Below are 17,761 nucleotides of genomic sequence, written 5' to 3' on the forward strand. Positions count from 1 at the left end.
GCGCGGCCCCCCCGCCCCGGGCGCCCCGGCGCCCCGGCCGCGGGCTGGCGACCTTCCCGCCCGCGAGCCGGGAACTGCTCACGACCCGGCCCCGGGGGTCCTGCGCGCCGCGCTGTCACTCGGCTGCCTCCCTTCCCACCCCTGTCCCGTGTCTCCTGCGCCGGGAGTCGGGGGTCTTTCCTGCTCTGCCCGAGGATCAGTCGGGGTAAACGTGGCAAAGTTTGGGCAGCCTCCGACGGCGGTGAATGGGACGCCCGGGCGTTGTTGCCTGCAGTGCTGCAGGGCAGCCCGGCACCCCCGTTATGCCCTCGGGCTTTGTGGGAGGCCACCGGGGCTGCACTGCTGCCCGCTCTGAGTGCCAGCGGCCGCCGGTGTCGGGAGCGCGGCCGCCTGCAGCTCGTGCTCTCACTCGTTGTCTTGCTGTGGGGCTTGTGCTCGGGGAGCGACGCCCACACGAACCCCGTGGTTCCTGCTTTCCCCAGCCAGAGTGCGTGTCAGTGCCCTAACGAACAGGGGCTGTTTGAGGCTTCTCCCGGCACCTTGCCTGCACCATCCCGCTCCGCACTTTTCCGGAGCTCAATTCTCCTCTTTCTGACTGTTTGCTTGCGTGCTCAAGGAGGGGGATGTGTGTGGGGAGAGAAGGAAGACCCAGCTGCTCTCCTTGCACCCTGCGGAACTTTGCTGGGACCCTGTCACATGCAAAGGAGCGGTGGCAGCGGCGTTGGGTGGCGGTTTGCGCGGAGCCTTCCTGGCAGCGGTGGGAGGATGAAAGCGGCTCGCGCGGCAGAGCGTGCTGGGCAGCTTTGCTGTGCCGCCGCCTCCTCCCTGCCCGCGCCGAGGTCAGGCCCGGGGCTCCGCGCTCTGTGAGCCCGCGGGTCCTCCCTTCTCCAAAGACGGCCTTAAGACTCGGCCGCCACTGCCCAACCCGCAATCAGGCAGCCCTGGGCTTGTCTCGCGTTTCCTCTCCCTCTTCCAGTCGCCGATAAGGCCTCGGCCCATTGTGTTGGGATCACGGCGGTTTGGGGCGCCCGGAAAAGCATAGCGCCACTTGGGTTGTGCCCAGCGGGATGTTGAGTCCTCGGAACAGCCTGAGGCCGTAGGGGAGAGTCCTGCTGAAACCCCATGGTGCGGCTACCTCAGGGGATCCACAGGGTTCTTGTCTTGCCCTGTTTTTGTTAAGAAAACCCTGTTTTTGCGTGCTTGTTGTTTCTACTTGTCCCCCACCTTGCTAGTGGAAGCCCTGGGCTGCTTTGGGTGCGTAGAAGGGAGCAGGTGTCACCTGGCCGAGGTGACAAACCCGGCTCCGTTGGGTGATTCAGGACACTCTGGAGCTCCCTGTGTGTGTGTGACACAGGGCTGGGCTGGCGGAGGAAATTGTCCTCTGGCGCAGAGTGCAAGAATGTGTCTCGACACGAGGCTGCTGGAAAGGGGCTGGATTTACAGGCTTTAGACCAAAGTCCGGGAGTTTCCTGAGGTGGCCACAACCTGCTCTTTAGGGTGGCGCTTTCTTTTTTTTTTTCTCCTTTCTTTCCTTCTTGTACAGGCCCAAGAGGCTCTTTGGAAGAAATCGGCTTTTGTGGAGCCCACGCTTGGGGACTCCCCTGGTTGGTAGCTGCTGCTTTGGATCGTGAGTCAGTCCGTCTGCTGCTTGTCTTGTGCCTGTTGCTAACCCGCCTCACTTCCCGCCCCGCACGGGGTTTTGGTGGCGATCCCCGTGTTCGCCGTGAGCAGGGCTCGGGGACAAGGTGATGGGCGGCTCCACGTGCGCCCGGTCCCGTGTCTCGGCATGACCCGAGCGGGGCTGGGGGCCGCGTGATCCTCGCGGTGCCGCCCGCCTGTCCCCTCCGCAGGAAGCGGGTTGGCGAGCGGCTTCCTCCTGCGGCTTCCCGCTTCCTCCTCGCGGTTCCCCCTCCAAACCGCCAGTGCGAGGGGGCAGATCGGTGCCAGAGTGGTGTGGCGTTGTGCTGAGGAGCCCGTCTCTGGAGCGGCATCGCGCAGGCACCGCGGGCGCTGGCTCCCGTGGTGGGGACGGCCGCGTTGGGCGGGCGCTGCCCTCCCGTCTCGTCCCCAGCCGGCCGCTCCCGCCCCTCGGGGCGTTGGCCCTGGTGGAAACCAAACCCCCGTGCAAAGTTCACTTGCTTCCCGGGCCCCGTGCGCGGCCGGGCGACCCGGAAGCTGCGAGCGCCTTCACCTGCCGCTTCCTGGAGAGCTGGGAGTGGCCTGATCCGCAGGGAAAGCTGCTGAGCGCCCCATACCCCTTGATCTGCCGGGAAAGGCGCCGGGACCCCCGCGTAGGTAGGAGAGCCAGTGCCTGAGGCAAGGGAGACGGGCTCCTGCCCGCAGGGATGGCCTAGGATCAAAGCTGGGTGGCCTAGGAACGTATAGGAACGTAGGAACGGAGGTGTGCGGAGGGGCCGTTCCCACCCTGGGCCAGAGGAGGAAGGTGGCTGCCTGTGCTCAGTCACTGTGATTCCTCCCGTGCCATGCGGCACTTTTCTGTGGAGGGCTCCCGGGATTTGCGGGTGGGCAGCTCGTGGTGCGTGGGCCGCCCTCGTGGGTGCGGGCACGGGTGGGACAGCAGCGCGTTGAACCGCAAAGACGAGTTTTTCCGAGCGGGAAGGGTGGGTCACCGGTGGCGTTTGCATGTTCCCGGCAGGCCCCTTGCCCGGCGCTAACGCATTCTTGGGAGCGTGTTGCTGCACGCGCGCCGCTTCGCCCGGCTCCGCCGCCCTGGGGCAGCCTCGCGAGCTTCAAGGTGCGGGGGGACAGAGGTGTCGCGGCTTCCTCCGCTTGGGGCAGAGCCCTGAGCCTGTTTCGGGGCTGCTCGGCGCAGTCGGGTGCCCCTGGGGTGGCTGAGGCCGGGCAGGACCGGGCCAGGTGCTCCCTGGGCCGCTCGGGTGGCGCTCGCCCGCTCCTGGGCCCGTCCCAGGGCGCTGGGAGCGGCGCTTGGCAGGACGTCGTGTTTAGAAGCCGACGGGAAAGGGAAGTGGCGTCGGCGCTTCCCGTCTCACCAGGAAACGTGGCTTTCCTTCCCCTGGCTCCCTGCGGGCCAGGGGGGAGCGGCGCCTGGACCAGGGTGGGAAGCCCCTCTGCTGCCTGGCCGGGAGGAGCTCCCGGCGCCGGCCCTGCCCTTGTGCCGCTCCCAGGCCGGCGCGGCTCCGTCGGGGGCCTGTTTGCTCAACACACGTGGGACGGGCAGGGGGAAAGGGCACCTGGTGGAGCAGGGCAGGAGGTGCCGGGAGCTGCCTCCGGAGCGTCCCCTCCTTGGCAGGGACGGAGATGGGCGGTTTGCAGCCCCACTGTGTCCGGTAGTTGCTCTGTGGTGACTTGGGGTCCTCCTGGGGGAGGGTGGTGAGTGACACAGGCTTGGGGCTCCGAGGTCAGTGGCACAAATCCTGCCTGGCAGGTGTTTGGATCCCACTGAGTCTTGCTCCGCTTCCTTGGAGAACTGCAGAGCTGCTGGATACCTGAGGGCCTGGCTGTGAGCGTCCAAGGAAGAAACGATCCCAAGGGGCTCCGGATGGGAGGAACACGGGAAGCGGGTGGGTGGCTGCCGGCGGCACCTGCCAGCGCCTGCGGTGGCTCCCGGGCCGCTGTGGCCTTGCCGGCGCTCTGAGAGGGACTTTGCTCCCTGCGCGCCCTTATCTCTGTGCGCCGCACTCGTGTTTGCTTTGCCCACGGGAGAGAGGCGGCTCGCTGGGAAAGGACAGCCTGGCGGGGGGAGAGACGGGCCCGGGCTGAAGGCCGGGAGCACTGCGGGAGGCTGGGGGGGGCCGCTTGCCGGGAGCCGCCCCACCAGGGAAGCGGGAGGCCGCCGGAGCGCGGCCCGCGCCGGGAATGTGCTGGCCCCGTTCCCAGACGCGGCCGCTCGCTCGGCTCGCGGGGTGTTTGTTTGCTGCTCGCGCGGCGCCCCCGAGGCCTGGCGCTACCGTGACAGGAAGCGGCAACGCCGGAGCGGGGGGGGCGGCCGGCTGGGGATGCGCCTGTGAAATCCCTTTGTCCCCGCCGAGCCGCTCAGCTGCAAATTCCCACAGAGGGGAGAGAGAGCCGCCTTTGTGCGGCCCGGGGGCTCGCGGGGGGCGGCGCGGCAGGCCAGCTGCCCCGCGGCCGTGCCGCCGCCGAGCCCGCCTGCAGCACCCCGGCCCTCTGCGCGCCGGGAGCTCGGCCCTCGCGCACGCTCAGGTAGTCCGAGGCCTCCCGCCCCCTTCCCCGCTTTCCCAACCGCCGGCCCTGCTTGGACCTGTCCTTGGGACCTGATCCCTATCGTGGCAGCCCTGGCCCCTGCTTGTGCACCCGCCGGGGCCGCAGTCGCTTCCTCCCCTGCTTCCCGCCCGGTGCATCCCCGCCCTGCCTCTTATCTCTGCCCTCCTTATTGGCCTCCTTTGGCTGCTGGCCCTGTTCCCTTATAAGGTGCCGGGCTGCGGCCCTGCCCGCGTCCTGCACAGGTAACTCCCTCGCTCCGGCGGGTGCCTTTCCTAATTTAGGTATGTGGCCTTGGCGGGGGCAGAGGGCCACGTACACCCGGCTGCCATCCATCCTGTGTCAGTTGGAGCGGTCGGCAGTGAGTGACTTTCCCACTGCTGCTGCCCAGAGGAGCTTCGTGGTCCCCACTGTGCCTCCTGCTGCTCCCACCCGGGCACTTTGGGGCCAACTTTGGGCTTGTGACCCTGGGGAGACGCCCCGGGCGGTGCCCGCGCCAGCCTGGCCAAAGTCCGTCCTGCCGCCCGCGGCGAGGGGCGCGTGCCCAGCCTGCACGCGCGGCCCTGCGGGCAGACACCCGGGCTCTTGGTCCCTTTTGGCTTTTAGCTAATTGGGCCCTACCAGGAGCCTGTGGCCAATTAACAGAGCCACGAAGCCGCGCGGCGGGACAAGGATGGTTGCCCGAGTGATTTGGTTGGTTTCTTCTCTGCCAAAAGCTGGGATATGAATCGGATATAAGGGCTGGTCCTTATATCCTTGGTCCCCTTTTCCTGGCAGCAGCGGGAGGGCTGCGCCTGTGTCCTTGTGCTGGGGGTAGAGGCCGCTCTTGGCTGTGCTCGCCTCCCCGCTTTGCCCTGAGCGGAGCCGGCCGGGCTATTTTGGGCTCGCTGGGGTTTTTAAGTAACGGGTGTGCCGCACGCGCCCGGCCGCGGCCGGGAGCTTTGCTGCTCTTGCAGCCGTCCTCAAAGAGCATCGACGGCTGGTACTGCGGGAAGAAAACTGCTTGCTGGTCACATCTTCGGAGGCGGCCGCGGAGCGATCCCTGGAATTTCCCCCGCTGCCTCAGCTTGGGGCTGCCGCCAGCGCCTCCGGGGCCTCTGCCCTCCTCACTCCCTCCGTCCCTTCCACTGGAGGTGGCTGTGCCACGTGTGGGTCCAGGGGTCGGCACGCAGGGACAGCGCTGACAGGGGGCATGGGGTCTGTGCGCACAGGAACAGAGTGGCTCCCTGCCCTCCCACGGGGACTGCAAGAAGGGGGACTCGTGTATGTCCCCCCACGTCGTCCTGGCCGGGCTGGAGGGGCGTTTGGGAGCCCAGTGCTCCAGGCAGAGGAACCGGCGCCGTTCGTCCCCCTCACTGCTCTGTGTTTACTCCCTGTGGAAAGGACGGGAAGGAAACAGCCTCGCGGCTGCTCCAACCCCTTATCTGAGGCCTGCGGTGGCCCCCGCGAGTTTCATTGTTAGTGGCCGCGTTCCCGAGGGACGGGACGTGCGGAGGAGGGGACGCAAGGCCAGAGGAATCTGCTGCCCTTGCTGCCGCTCCCCTACGGGCCTTCCCACGGAGGCAGCGCAAGCTGGACGGTCCATGAGAGCCCCGGGAAGCCGCCTCTCCCGGGGGAGAGCGGGAGGTGGTCATGGCGGGGTGGCTCTCTGGGCAGTCACAGGTACTAGATTCCTCCTGCACGCACTGGCGTTCCTGTCTTAGCAAGGACTTGGCAAAAGACCTCTCAGGAAGCGGAGGCTGCCAAATTGGGACGAGCTGACGTGGGGTTTCAGACGCCCCCGAGCAGGGTCTGGCTGGTAGGACTGTCCCGAGCTGCACCTTGCTGCCTGGATGCCTGTGGAAGGTGGGGAGCGTTGACTCAAGGGTGAGAGCTGGGATGTGTCAGCGCTCCTGGGGTGGCACCGAACCTTCCCTGCGGAGAGAGGATCCCTGGGCGGAGCGGCAGGGTCACAGCTGACCTCACCTTCCTTTGTGGGGCATGGGGGGATGCAAGACGCCTTCAGGCGTGACCCTCGCAAGGTGGGAGGCACGGGGGCATCAGGGAGCCTCCGGGAGCCTCCTTGGGCTCTTGACCTGGCTTTTATTGCATGTCATGGGGACGCAGCCGCCCGGTGACGTGTCGCGAGTGCCCAGGGAAACCTTGGGAGCGGCCGTGCCGGGAGCAAAACCCGTGTGCCCAAGGGTTTGCTTATGGGCCCGTTGGAGATGGGGTGACTGTGAGTTCCTCCGAGCTAGCGGCTGCTGCGGGCTGGGGCTGAAGGGCGTGGAAGGAGCAGGGTCAGCACAGAGCCGGACGGAGCAGGGCTCCGGAAGGGTGATGATGGCACGGGCCCGGCGACGCCGCTACAGCCGCCGCTGCTGCAGGGGAACGGGCCGGAGACCGTGGGAAAGCGGCCTCCGCGGCGGCTGCCTGGCTCCGACGAGTTGCCACACGCCCGCCGTGACTGCGCGGGGTTGGGAAAACCCTGGCGCGGGCTTGCCGGGACTCGGCCGAGCCGGCCCGCCCCTCCGCTCCGCCACCACTTACCCCGTGAGCGGGATGCGGGGCAGCAATGTTGCGTCCAGGACCCGTCCCTCGGAGCGGGGCCTGCGGGGATGAGCCCCTGCCCCACGTCTCATCCTACCTGTCCCCACCCTCATGTTAAATCTGCTCACGTGATTTTTTTTGACCCCGCTGTCTTTCTGTCTCTGCAGCTCTCTCTCCTCCCGCTTCCTCCCTGTGGTGGTTGGGCTGTTTCTGCCATGACTCTCTGCGCCTAGGCCTGGCTGCCCTGTGCCTTTGCCAATCAAACCCGAGCCTCCTCCTCTGACAGGTCTGTATGCAACCAAATCACCTTTTGCTGTCAAAAAAATGTTGATTTGTGGTGCTCTCCTTTGCTGTTTTCTTCTGGGAGGGAATGTCCGAGAGGCCCAAGATGCTGGCTGCCCCTACACTGGTTGTCCAGAGGTCCCCAGGGAAGGACCTGGAGGGTGGTGGGCTTCAATAACTGGCAAAGGGGCTCGTGGGGTCCCCTTTAGGGGATTGCTGCCCCCCTTCATGCCCCTACGTACATAGGAGAGAACTGTGGAGCCAAACAAAATGAAGCTGGGGATGTCCCCAGTACCTCTTCACCTTCCCCCAAGGGAATCTGGGGAGGGATTTAGGTCAGTGCTTGTTCTATGAGACCCTATCCTGCGCATTGCCCACGTGTGGGGCCTGCCCTCTTCTCCCACTGGTGGCTCTGTGGGGCCTTTTCCGTGTGGGAGAGGGTCCCTGCTGCCTGTTCTGCTCTGTAAATAATCATTCTCCTGAACCCACCTTGACCGGATTTGCTCTTCGGTGTAGTGGGTGCAGGACCTGCTGCTGCCCAAGCGCAGAGTTTCCAAGCATAGTTGCCACTGGGGGCCGTGTGAACCATGCCGGGAGCTGGGCTGCTCCAGGACCCCCTTCCCACAGTTCCCGTGGGAGGAAGTGGATGTTACTGCTTTAATCTTATTTGTTTTCCCCCTTGTTCTGGGAATCTGCCGTAACGACATCTGTCTGTCTGCCCTCTCGTCCCTCCTTTCTTCTCCCTCCGTCACGTGCAGTGAAGAGAGTGGCTGCCCTCGGCCTTTCAGGGTTACTGTCCCTCCCCTCGCGCTGCCACCGAGCCGCGTGCGCCCGTGCCTCCGCGCGCCGCCCGCCCTGCCCGCGCCGGGCCCGCGGCACCCATGGACGACTCGGAGGTGGAGTCGACCGCCAGCATCCTTGCGTCGGTCAAGGAGCAGGAGGCGCAGTTCGAGAAGCTCACGCGGGCGCTGGAGGAGGAGCGGCGCCACGTCTCCGCGCAGCTGGAGCGCGTCCGCGTGTCCCCACAGGATGCCAGCCCGGGCTTGGCCAACGGCACGCTCACCCGGCGGCACCAGGTAAAAAGGGCGGCGGGCGCCGGGCTGCCCTCCCGGCCGTCCCCAGGACCCGCAGGACGGCTAGGTTGGTGTCGTGATGCGCCGTTGGGGCGGCGGAACCGCGGGCAAGCTGGGGCCGTGCGGGTCTCGCCGGCAGCTGGACACTTTCCGAGGGCAGAGGCGCATGGGCTGCTATCAGCTCTTGGCATCTTTGCTCCCCACTGCATCGGCGTCTTACAGGGCAGCCAGAGCGCTGGGGCTGCCACAGGGATGTGTCTGTCTCCCTCTCCTGTGGCACCGAGTCCCTAGAGACTTGGTTTATCCCCGGGACTGCCTGGCCAGGCCTGGGAGAGGCCTCCTCCCTGAAGAGGAGCGGGCGCTTGGCAGGCTACATGCAGAGCTGGGCAGGAGGTGCCACCTCTTGGGCTGTGGAATGCCAGGAGGGAACCGCTTGGAGAAGGGGCAGCGTGCCTGGCCTCGCCGTGAGGAGCCCGCGTGGGCTCTGTGAGGAGCCCGTGCGAGTGGGCTCGGGTGTCGGTGATCGAGCGGTGCCTCCTCCAAGGGCTTGCGGCACGTGGCGCGGCCGTGCGGGAGCGGCTTGTGGGGCAGTGGGGCGCCCTGGGCTGGCGGCACCAGGAGGAGGGGCTCCGGGATCCCAGCAGGGCTGCTGACAGGGCTGCCCGCCGTGCCTTTCAGAACGGCCGCTTCCTGGGCGATGCTGACCTGGAGAGGCAGAAGTTCCCGGATCTGAAGCTCAACGGGCCGCAGGTGAGGGCTGGCCGGTGTCTCCCCTCCTGCACCTGGTACTGCAGCGGGTGCCTGCTCGCCACCTGGCTGACCGTGGGGGCTGACCATTTATGTCCCCTGTCCCCAGGACCACAGCCACCTCTTGTACAGCACGCTGCCCAGGATGCAGGAGCCGGGCCACATCGTGGAGGAGACGTACACCATGGAGGAGGACCCTGAAGGGGCCATGTCGGTCGTGTCCGTGGAGACGTCGGACGACGGCACGACCCGGCGCACGGAGACCACGGTACGGACCTGGGGAGGATGCACCTGCGGTGGGCTGTGGCTCTGGGGACAATTGTGGGCTTGTTGTGCTRTGAAGTGGAGGGCTGGTGTGAAAATGCAGGGCTGAGAAGCTGGGGGTGCAGGGATGGCAACTCCTGACTGCAGCGTGTCCCCCGTGCAGGTGAAGAAAGTGGTGAAGACTGTGACCACGCGGACAGTGCAGCAGGTCCCCATGGGACCCGACGGGCTCCCCCTGGAAACCTCCCCGGTGCCCAGCAGCTACGTGCAGACCATGGACAGGAACTTCCGCAAGAACGGCAACGGGGGCCCCGGCGGCTACCTGGGCCAGCCGGGCACGGCCACCCTGCCACGCAACTACCACTACCCCGATGGCTACGGCCGCCCCTACGAGGACGGCTACCCGGGCAGCGACCACAGCTACGGCAGCCTGTCCCGCGTCACCCGCATCGACGAGCGCTACCGGCCCTCCATGGACACCTACCGGGCGCCCAGCCGCCAGGACGTCTACGGCCCCCAGCCCCAGGTGCGTGTCGGCGGCAGCAACATGGACCTCAACCACTTCCACGCCGAGCCGTACGGCCTGGAGGACGACCAGCGCAGCGTGGCCTTCGACGACGTCGACTACAGCCTCATGTCCGACTATGGCACAGCCCGACGGGCAGGGACCCCGTCTGACGCCCGCCGTCGGCTCAGGTAGTGATCGGGGGGGCCAGGGACCGCTAGCAGGGATCCCTACAGCTCCATCCTCAGAAGGTGGAGACTGAGTCACCTACAGCTGTGCAGGAGAAAACTTGCATCCGCTCCTAATTGCGCCTTTAATTGGCGGTAAAAACTCGCTGCTAATTGAGCTGGTTGTCCTGCAGCGTGGGGTTCCCTGGGGCGGTTGGCCATAGCTTTGGGCCCCATGGCCTCTGGGGCTCCCGGGGGAGTTGGATGCCCCATGGCCACGTGCCACTGGCCAAAAAAGCCCCCAAAAAGGCGTCTCCCGCCAGGACGAGCACCTGGCGGGGGCTGCGTGGTGCCCTGTGCAGTAGGCTCCCATGGCAGCYGCGCCGGGCCAGTGTGGGTCGGCCCCAGTGCCCTGGGGAAACTGTTCCTGTAGGCGCAGGGAGAAGCTGCCTGACCTGTTTGGCAGCCAAGCGGCTTCTCCCTCCCCTCGGGCGGTGGGTGAGCAGCGCCTCCTCCGCCTGCGCTGCCCTGCTGGCTGGAGGAAGGGCTGGGGGTCCTCGCGCCGCCCCTCAGAGACGTTGGCAAGTGTCCGGGCACGTTAAGCTGTGTATCCTGCGGGCTGCCCGGCTCGGGGCGCAGGCCGTGCCCCAYGGAAGCTCCCGGCTGCCGGGGGAGCAGCTGTGCCCACCCTCCCAGCCAGCGTTTCTGCTGCTGCGTCCAACCTGTCGGCGAAGTTGTTGGCCCAGGTTCGTTACCCTGCCCACCCGTGCCGCGTTGGCGCTTGGAGCGCAGCTTCCCAGGCTCCACRTTGCGCCGGGGCCGCTGCTCCGCCTGCCCCTCCTGTGGCAGTGGCGAGCGGGCGCTGCTGAGCTCGGCTTGGCCACCACCTCCCTAGCAATGGAAGCAGGCGAGAGCCCGCACGTTGTCTTTCCTTGGTGTATCCCGTGGCGGGGGTACTAGCTACACCGTGGCTACGGGTGTATCCTGTAGCTCAGACAGTCGGTGCCGTGCTGGTTCCAGGCCAGACGGCGCAGTGGCGAGCTGCGTGGCCCCGCTGCCCTCTCCTGCCTACCCGCCTCCGTGGTGGCGTAACAGGCCCGCTTGCGGGAAGCACTTAAGCTGAGCAAAGCCCTGAGGAATTCCCCAGTTCCTTGTCGCGGCTCCCTAGCATAGGATGAATTTGCCCTCTAGTGGCCACGAGCCCAAATATTTATTCCTGCCTCTCCGTGGGCCGGCTGGGCCTTGGGACTGGGTTGTGCCTCCTCTGTGGAGCTGCTGCCAAGAGCAAGGTTGTGCATCCAACCCCAAGGAAGGTGAACCCAGCACGGTGGGAAGGGAGCAGAGGCGCGCTCTCCCGCTCCTGAGGAGCCTCATGCTTTGTGGGGATGGGGCCGCTGACGCTGGCTGTCCCCTCTCCTAGGAGCTACGAGGACATGCTGGTGGACGAAGGGGCCCCTGACCGGTACTACTGGTCGCCCATGGCTCAGCACGAGCGGGGCAGCTTGGCCAGCCTGGACAGCCTGCGCAAGGGAGCGGCGGGCGCGTGGCGGCAGCCGGAGCTGCCCGAGGTCATCGCCATGCTGAGCTTCCGCCTGGACGCCGTCAAGTCCAACGCGGCCGCCTACCTGCAGCACCTCTGCTTCCGCAACGACAAGATGAAGACGGAAGTGCGCAAGCTGAAGGGCATCCCCGTGCTCGTGGGCCTGCTGGACCACCCCAAGAAGGAGGTGCACTAYGGGGCCTGCGGCGCCCTCAAGAACATCTCCTTTGGCAAGGACCAGGACAACAAGATCGCCATCAAGAACTGCGACGGCGTGCCTGCCCTGGTGCGCCTCTTGCGGAAGACCCACGACATGGACCTCACGGAGGTCATCACGGGTAGGTGCTCCGGGGACGGGGCTGTGGTGGGTGAGGCTGCGCAGCGCCCTCGTGGTCTGAGCGCGCGCCTCCGTGTGCGGCCGGCAGGGACGCTCTGGAACCTGTCCTCGCACGACTCCATCAAGATGGCCATCGTGGACCACGCGCTGCACGCCCTCACCGACGAGGTGGTCATTCCGCGCTCGGGCTGGGAGCGGGAACCCAACGAGGACTCCAAGCCACGCCATATYGAGTGGGAATCCGTGCTCACCAACACCGCCGGCTGCCTTAGGTACGCGGGGCTGGTGCTCCCGTCGGCCCCTTCCCGGCACACGAGTGGCCGCTTCGGGGAGCCCCCTGTGCCCCCTGGGCGAGAGCGGCTCCTCCAGGAGGGTGAGTGGAGATGGGGCTCCTGAGGAAGGAGATGTTTCCTTCTGCGGGGAGGAGCTGGAGCAGTTCTGTTCTGCCTGGAGCTGCCGGGCTGGGTGCTGCTTCCAGGCCCCTAGCGGTTTCGCCCGTGACGGGTGTCCCCTGCTTGCCTCAGGAACGTGAGCTCGGAGCGGAGCGAGGCCCGTCGGAAGCTGCGGGAATGCGACGGGCTGGTGGATGCCCTGATCTACATTGTGCAGTCCAAGATCAGCCAGAAGAGCGCGGACAGCAAGGTACTGTGGCAGTGCGTGTGTTGGGACCGGCACCCGCGACGCCCTGTGCTCCTTGGCCAAGCCCTGTCAGGCTCTGCTGGTGCTGCTGGTGGCTGCTTGTGGGCTTCTCGAGAGCAGGAACAAAGCGGGGGAGTTGAGGGCTTCACCTGGGAAGAACATGCAGTGACGGCTTGGAGAGCACGAGCCGAGCTCATGTCTTTAGCCCTCTGGGGAAGAGAGAAGTCTTGTGSGGTGGGACTCGGGTGCTCCATTACCCCCAGCTCATGGCACCCACATGTGCCTTGGCCCACTGTCAACTTGAGCTGTCCCTAGATCTTTCCTCGGATCGCTTCTGCCCCTGGCAGGGAGATTTTTGGCTCTACAGGGTATGAGTTGAGATGGGCAGGATTGGCCATGCCCCCYTGGGGATGGGATTTGCGTTGGATCCGCCGGAGATGGAGCTGCCTGTCTCCGGTTCAGGAGCTCCCCTTRGTGCAGCCACGGCCTGGGCTGGACGGGCATGGGCTGCTCTGAGCCGGGCTCTGGCTTTCTGCAGCTGGTGGAGAACTGCGTGTGCCTGCTGAGAAACCTGTCCTACCAAGTGCATCGGGAGATCCCCCACGCCGAGCGCTACCAGGAGACCCCGCTGGCGCCCGCCAACAGCAGCGGGCCCCCCCCTGCCAGCTGCTTTGGCGCCAAGAAGGGCAAAGGTTTGTTGGGTGGGGTGGAGACGGGACTATGCGAGTGGGGCTCGCGTGTGGGTCTTGCTGCTCCTGCCCTGGCATCGCTCCGTGGAGGCTAAATGGCAGCTTGCCCTGGGGACGCGGTGGTTTGTGCCTCCCCGGCCTTGGGGATGCACCGCTCGCCTTGTCCAAAGTGTTGGACACCAGCTTGTGGTCTCCTGGGGGGTTTCTGTGGTGGCGGGATGGTGGTGGCTGGGTCTGCACTAACTCCGCGCCTTTCCCTCTCTCCTGTGTTGTCCCTGCCCTTTGCTTCCTTGCCAAACGATCTGCCCCATGGTGCTGGCGGCTCTTCTCTCCTCCTGCCTCCCCTCTGTCCTGTCCTTCCCTCCGCTTCGCCCATAGACGAGTGGTTCTCCAAAGGTGAGTGTGCTCTTGGTTCTCCTTTTGCTGTGGTTGGTTCGGGTGCTTTCTGCAGCTCGCCCTGCTGCCCTAACTGGGCCCATGCTGCCTGTGCCAGGGTTTGGGCCCGCGCTGCCCGGCTGTGGGCCTTGCTGGCGCCTCGGCTTCCCCTGGGCTTGTCCAGGTGGTGATGAGCGGCTGGGCCTGCGCGTGTGCGGCAGCTGCCTCACGCCTCTGCGCTTGCTCTTTGAAGGTAAAAAGAACCCCGAAGACCTGGGCACTGACACGGTGGACTTCCCTAAAAGAACAACACCAGCCAAAGGTGGGCTCTCCAGCGCGCTCGTCCTCTGCCATGTCTCGGTGTGGCTTGTTCCCTGGCCTGCTCTTTTCTGCTCCCAAAAGACCTTAAAAGCACTGCCTAAGGCAGACGTGAGGAAGGACCATTGTGAGAAGCCTTGAGGAACCAGCTTATAACTTCAGAGGGCTGCAGATCCCTCTTGCTCTGGGGCCAAGGAGCGAAGCCAAGTGTTCTTGGGAAGCCCCCTCTCAAGATGGGGTTGCCTGGGGGCCTCTGCCTCCCTGCTGGGGTAGCGGGGCCCGGGGGCCCTCAAGTCCTTGAGGGTGAGCTGAACCCAAGGCTCTTGCAGCAACAGAGGGGCCTCGGCCCTTGTGCCACGCCATGTCCCAGATCAGGTTGCCCTCAGCCAGGCGCTCGGTTGGTGTTGAGGGTGCTCYGGTCGTGCCGTGGCTCAGCCCGGGGCTGTCTGGACGGGTCGGTTGCTTGGTGTCGAGTGCTGGCTGAGCCCTCGGTGACTCTTGCTGCCCCCGTGTCCCTCTGGCAGGCTACGAGCTCCTGTTCCAGCCCGAGGTGGTGCGGATATACATCATGCTGTTGAAGGAGAGCAAGACTCCCACCATCCTGGAGGCTGCGGCAGGAGCCATCCAGAACCTGTGCGCGGGCCGCTGGACGGTGAGGGACTCCTCCGTGCCGGTGGCTCCTCCGAGCCCCTGGGGAACGCGAGCGGGGAGGCACTGGCCCTGCATGCCCGTAATGCTGGGGAGGGTCACAGCTCAACCCCTGTGGCTTCTGCTCGGGRATTTAATGCCGAGGTGACCGGGGCAGGGCGGGTGCCCCAGAGCAGAGCTCAGTGCTCCGTGAGCCCCTTCACTGGCTGCSTTACCAAAGTTGTGTCCGTGGGGGCCCGGGAGAGCCCTGGAGCTGCTCTCCTGTGGATGGGGCTTCCTGCCCTCGCTTACGGCAGGAGGTGTGCCCTCCTGGGGTGGGAATCTCTCTCGGTGCTGAGTTGAAGCCAACAGCAAGCTGAAGGGGCAGGGAAGTGCAAAGCTCCCCGTGCTGGTCCCRCCGCGGGAGCACAGAGAGGCCCTGGTTACACCGCGGTGCCCTGTCCCCGCAGTACGGCCGCTGCATCCGCGCGGCGCTCCGCCAGGAGAAGGGGCTCTCGGCCATCGCGGACCTCCTGACCACYGACAGCGAGCGCGTGGTGAAGGCGGCCTCGGGAGCCCTGCGCAACCTGGCCGTCGACCTGCGGAACAAGGAGCTCATAGGTGAGRGCTGCGATGGCCGGAGAGCGACTCGGGGTGTCCTCGCCCCGCATGGTCCCAGGGGGGACCACGGTCCTGGCCCCTCTGTGGCCCAGGGGGCAGCAGGTTGCCCCAGCGTCCCATTACTGCTCCCCTCCCAGGAGATGGGCACCAAAACTGTTGGCATTCCTGATCCTCCTGCGCTGGCTCCTGCCCTCACCGCCTTCTCCCGCTCATGCCCACCTCKTTCTTCCTCTCAGGCAAACACGCCATCCCCAACCTAGTGAAGAACCTGCCTGGAGGCCAGCAGACACCAGCCAAGAACCTCTCCGAGGACACGGTGGTGTCGATCCTCAACACCATCAACGAGGTCATCGTGGACAACCTTGAGGCCGCCAAGAAGCTGCGGGAAACGCAGGGCATCGAGAAGTTGGTGCTGATCAACAAATCCGGGTAGGTTCCGTGGTGGAGGGCACAGAGGGAGATACTTTTCCCCCGGGGTCTCGACGCCAGGAGGGCTTTGCTCAATGTCTCCTTGCTGCTTTCTAGGAACCGCTCCGAGAGGGAAGTCCGGGCTGCTGCCCTTGTCTTGCAGACAATCTGGGGCTACAAGGAACTGCGGAAACCACTGGAGAAGGAGGGCTGGAAGAAGTCGGATTTCCAGGTGTGGAGGAAAAGGGGGAACACACGCAGGCGCTGCCGTGAGCCAGCGCTGATCTGTGGGTTATCCGAGGGCTYGAGCAGCTCCTGCTCCCAGGGGAGGAGAGTTCAGCACTGTGACAGGATCAAACCCCATGTCAACCTCGGGGGGCCCAGAACCCCCTTCCGTTGAGGCCCCCAAGCAGGGGCCGAAGCAGCGGGGAGGCGTTTGGGCCCCCTCTTGCTGGAGGGGAAGGGGCGCCYGCCTCGGCGCTAAGCCGTGCTCCGCTCCCCCAGGTGAACCTGAGCAGCGCGGCCCGGCCCCAGGGCGGCAGCTCCTTCGACGACAGCACCTTGCCTCTCATCGACCGGAACCAAAAAGCAGGTAGGGCCCTGGGAACGCCGCCTGCCCCTTCTCTCCCASCTCGTGCCTCCTCCCAGCTGCCTGGCCTTCCCGCTCTGCCTGCTTCCCTGGCTCTCCTGGCCTYTCTGGTGCTGGTAGCCAAGGCTCCGGGGGGGTTCCTCACTGCTGGAAACAACAGTCGGAGTTGCTGTAGGTGTGGCAGTGCGGTGGTGCACGGCCTCACCTGCTCCTCTCCCCTCCTTGCAGACAAGAAGTCCTCCCGGGAGGAGATCCAGATGAGCAACATGGGAGCAGGTAGGAGAGGGGCTGGGAGCGGGGCTGTGCTCACCGCGCCGCGCTGGGGGTCACGTGCTGACCGGCCCCATCCTGCTCCAGACAACTATTCCACACTCAACGAGAGGGACCACGGCAGGACGTTGGAGCGGTCYGGGGAGCTGGGGGACGTGGAGCCCGTGAAGGCGGCGCCGCTGATGGTGAGTGAGCGGCTCGGGAGACGCTGGGGTCCCGCCACTAACCGCCTTGCTCCGCGGCCCCTACTAACCCGCCGTGTGTCTGCAGCAGGACGAGGGGCAGGAGCTGCCGCTGCCGCCGCCGCCTGAGCTAGAGGAGGCGGAGGAGGACGCGGCCCCGTCCTACCCCGTGTCGGTAGGTCCCGCGGCGCCCTGCCCGCTCCCACCGTCCCGGGCCCATTCCCGGCATCCCGCGCTTGTCCCGCTGCTTCCGCTGCGCCGCCCGGCACCGCGACCCTGCGCGTCCCGCTCCCGCCCCGCTCACCGCTCTCCCTCTCTTTCTCTCCRCAGCAGAAGATCTAGCGGCCGCCCCCGCCCCGCTCAGTTTGGATGCATAATATATTATATATAATAACTCTTCGTGGTGGAATGGACTGATTTTTACCTTGTCTTATTTTTGGTTTTTTCGCTGGACTGTTGGTGCCAACTTTCGCCAGCCCAAAGCCCGGGCGAGGGGCGGCCCGGGCGGCGGTGCTGCCGCCAGCTCTTCCTCGCCATCCTCCTGGCTCCGGGCCCCAGGATGCTGCGCCGGGAGCCGCCTCTGCCTTCACCAGGAGCTGCCTTCTCTCCGCAGCGGCGCCGGCGCCCCGGCTCCCGCCACCTCTTCTGCCTTGCCTATACATGTGTTTTTGTGCGGGAATCGCCCTTGGCGCAAGGCTGGGGCACGAGCGGCGCGTCCCCCGCTCCCGGCGGCGGGAAGGGCTCTCGCTGCGCTCCGGTGCTTGGCGGGAAGGGCAACAAGGTGCTCCTGGCYCGGCCCTCGCTGCGCAGGGGCGAGGTCCGGCCGCTCCGCTCCGTAGGTGGAGGGATCCCACTGTGGGCAGAGGGGCAGGGAGCAGCGGGATGGGGCAGGAGGCTCCCGGCCCCTTTCCCCCCTCACCACGTGCCTTTCTTTGCCACTGTGAAGTAGGTGTGGGGCAGCGCGGCGCCGGGCCCCGCGCCCGGCCCTCCCGCCTCGGTTGGGTTTCGCTCTGGGGTCTAACGCGTCTTCTCCTTTCGTAACGTATGTAAAACACTAATTCCTTTTTTTAAAAAATTCCAGATGAACCAAAAAAACCCACCTCCCCCCGCTCTCTTCGCGTGGGCCCCGGGCCCGGGCGGAGAGGGGGGGGTCCTGCTGTTCGGTGTCCGATTCCTGTGCACACTCTTGTAACGCTTTTCCAACGAAAATGATTTTTTTATATAAATAAAGTTTTTAAAGTGTGCGGCAGTGTCGGTGTGTGCGGGGGGGGGGGGGCGCGGGCGGGACCGGGCTTCCGGCCGCCGCCCGGCCCGCGAACTACAACTCCCAGCAGGCACCGCGCAGGCGCCGCCCCGGCGGAAGCGGAGGGGCGGGCCGCGGCGCCCGGCCCCGCCCCCT

The 17,761-nt window shown here is 66.1% G+C and overlaps 2 protein-coding genes across 4 annotated transcripts in view; both read left to right on the forward strand.

Annotated features, from left to right (window-relative positions):
• TMX2 (thioredoxin related transmembrane protein 2) overlaps nucleotides 1-1,612 on the forward strand; it is an 8,263-nt gene extending 6,651 nt beyond the window's left edge. The window contains exon 6 of the mRNA XM_026040239.1: nucleotides 1,544-1,612. Within this exon, the coding sequence (XP_025896024.1) occupies nucleotides 1,544-1,612 (69 nt within the window). The remainder of the gene's footprint in view (nucleotides 1-1,543) is intronic.
• Nucleotides 1,613-6,896: 5,284 nt separating this feature from the next.
• On the forward strand, nucleotides 6,897-16,722 carry CTNND1 (catenin delta 1). Of its 3 annotated transcripts, none has more exons than XM_026040213.1 (19): nucleotides 6,897-7,015; nucleotides 7,770-8,087; nucleotides 8,763-8,834; nucleotides 8,941-9,099; nucleotides 9,259-9,791; nucleotides 11,188-11,645; nucleotides 11,733-11,916; nucleotides 12,169-12,286; nucleotides 12,822-12,975; nucleotides 13,351-13,368; nucleotides 13,601-13,669; nucleotides 14,190-14,317; nucleotides 14,763-14,913; nucleotides 15,150-15,342; nucleotides 15,439-15,553; nucleotides 15,826-15,913; nucleotides 16,139-16,186; nucleotides 16,268-16,365; nucleotides 16,693-16,722. In XM_026040213.1, exons 2-19 carry the CDS (start codon nucleotides 7,893-7,895, stop codon nucleotides 16,702-16,704), a joined length of 2,793 nt encoding a protein of 930 aa, XP_025895998.1. In that variant the 5' UTR covers nucleotides 6,897-7,015; nucleotides 7,770-7,892; the 3' UTR covers nucleotides 16,705-16,722. The 3 variants fall into 3 exon arrangements, with proteins under 3 accessions (XP_025895998.1, XP_025895999.1, XP_025896000.1); XM_026040214.1 differs by having other exon boundaries at nucleotides 16,696-16,722; XM_026040215.1 differs by lacking the exon at nucleotides 13,351-13,368.
• Nucleotides 16,723-17,761: the final 1,039 nt, after the last annotated feature.

Source organism: Nothoprocta perdicaria, unplaced genomic scaffold, assembly GCF_003342845.1.
Source record: "Nothoprocta perdicaria isolate Ctin4 unplaced genomic scaffold, notPer1 scaffold_251, whole genome shotgun sequence".
Lineage (NCBI taxonomy): Eukaryota > Metazoa > Chordata > Aves > Tinamiformes > Tinamidae > Nothoprocta > Nothoprocta perdicaria.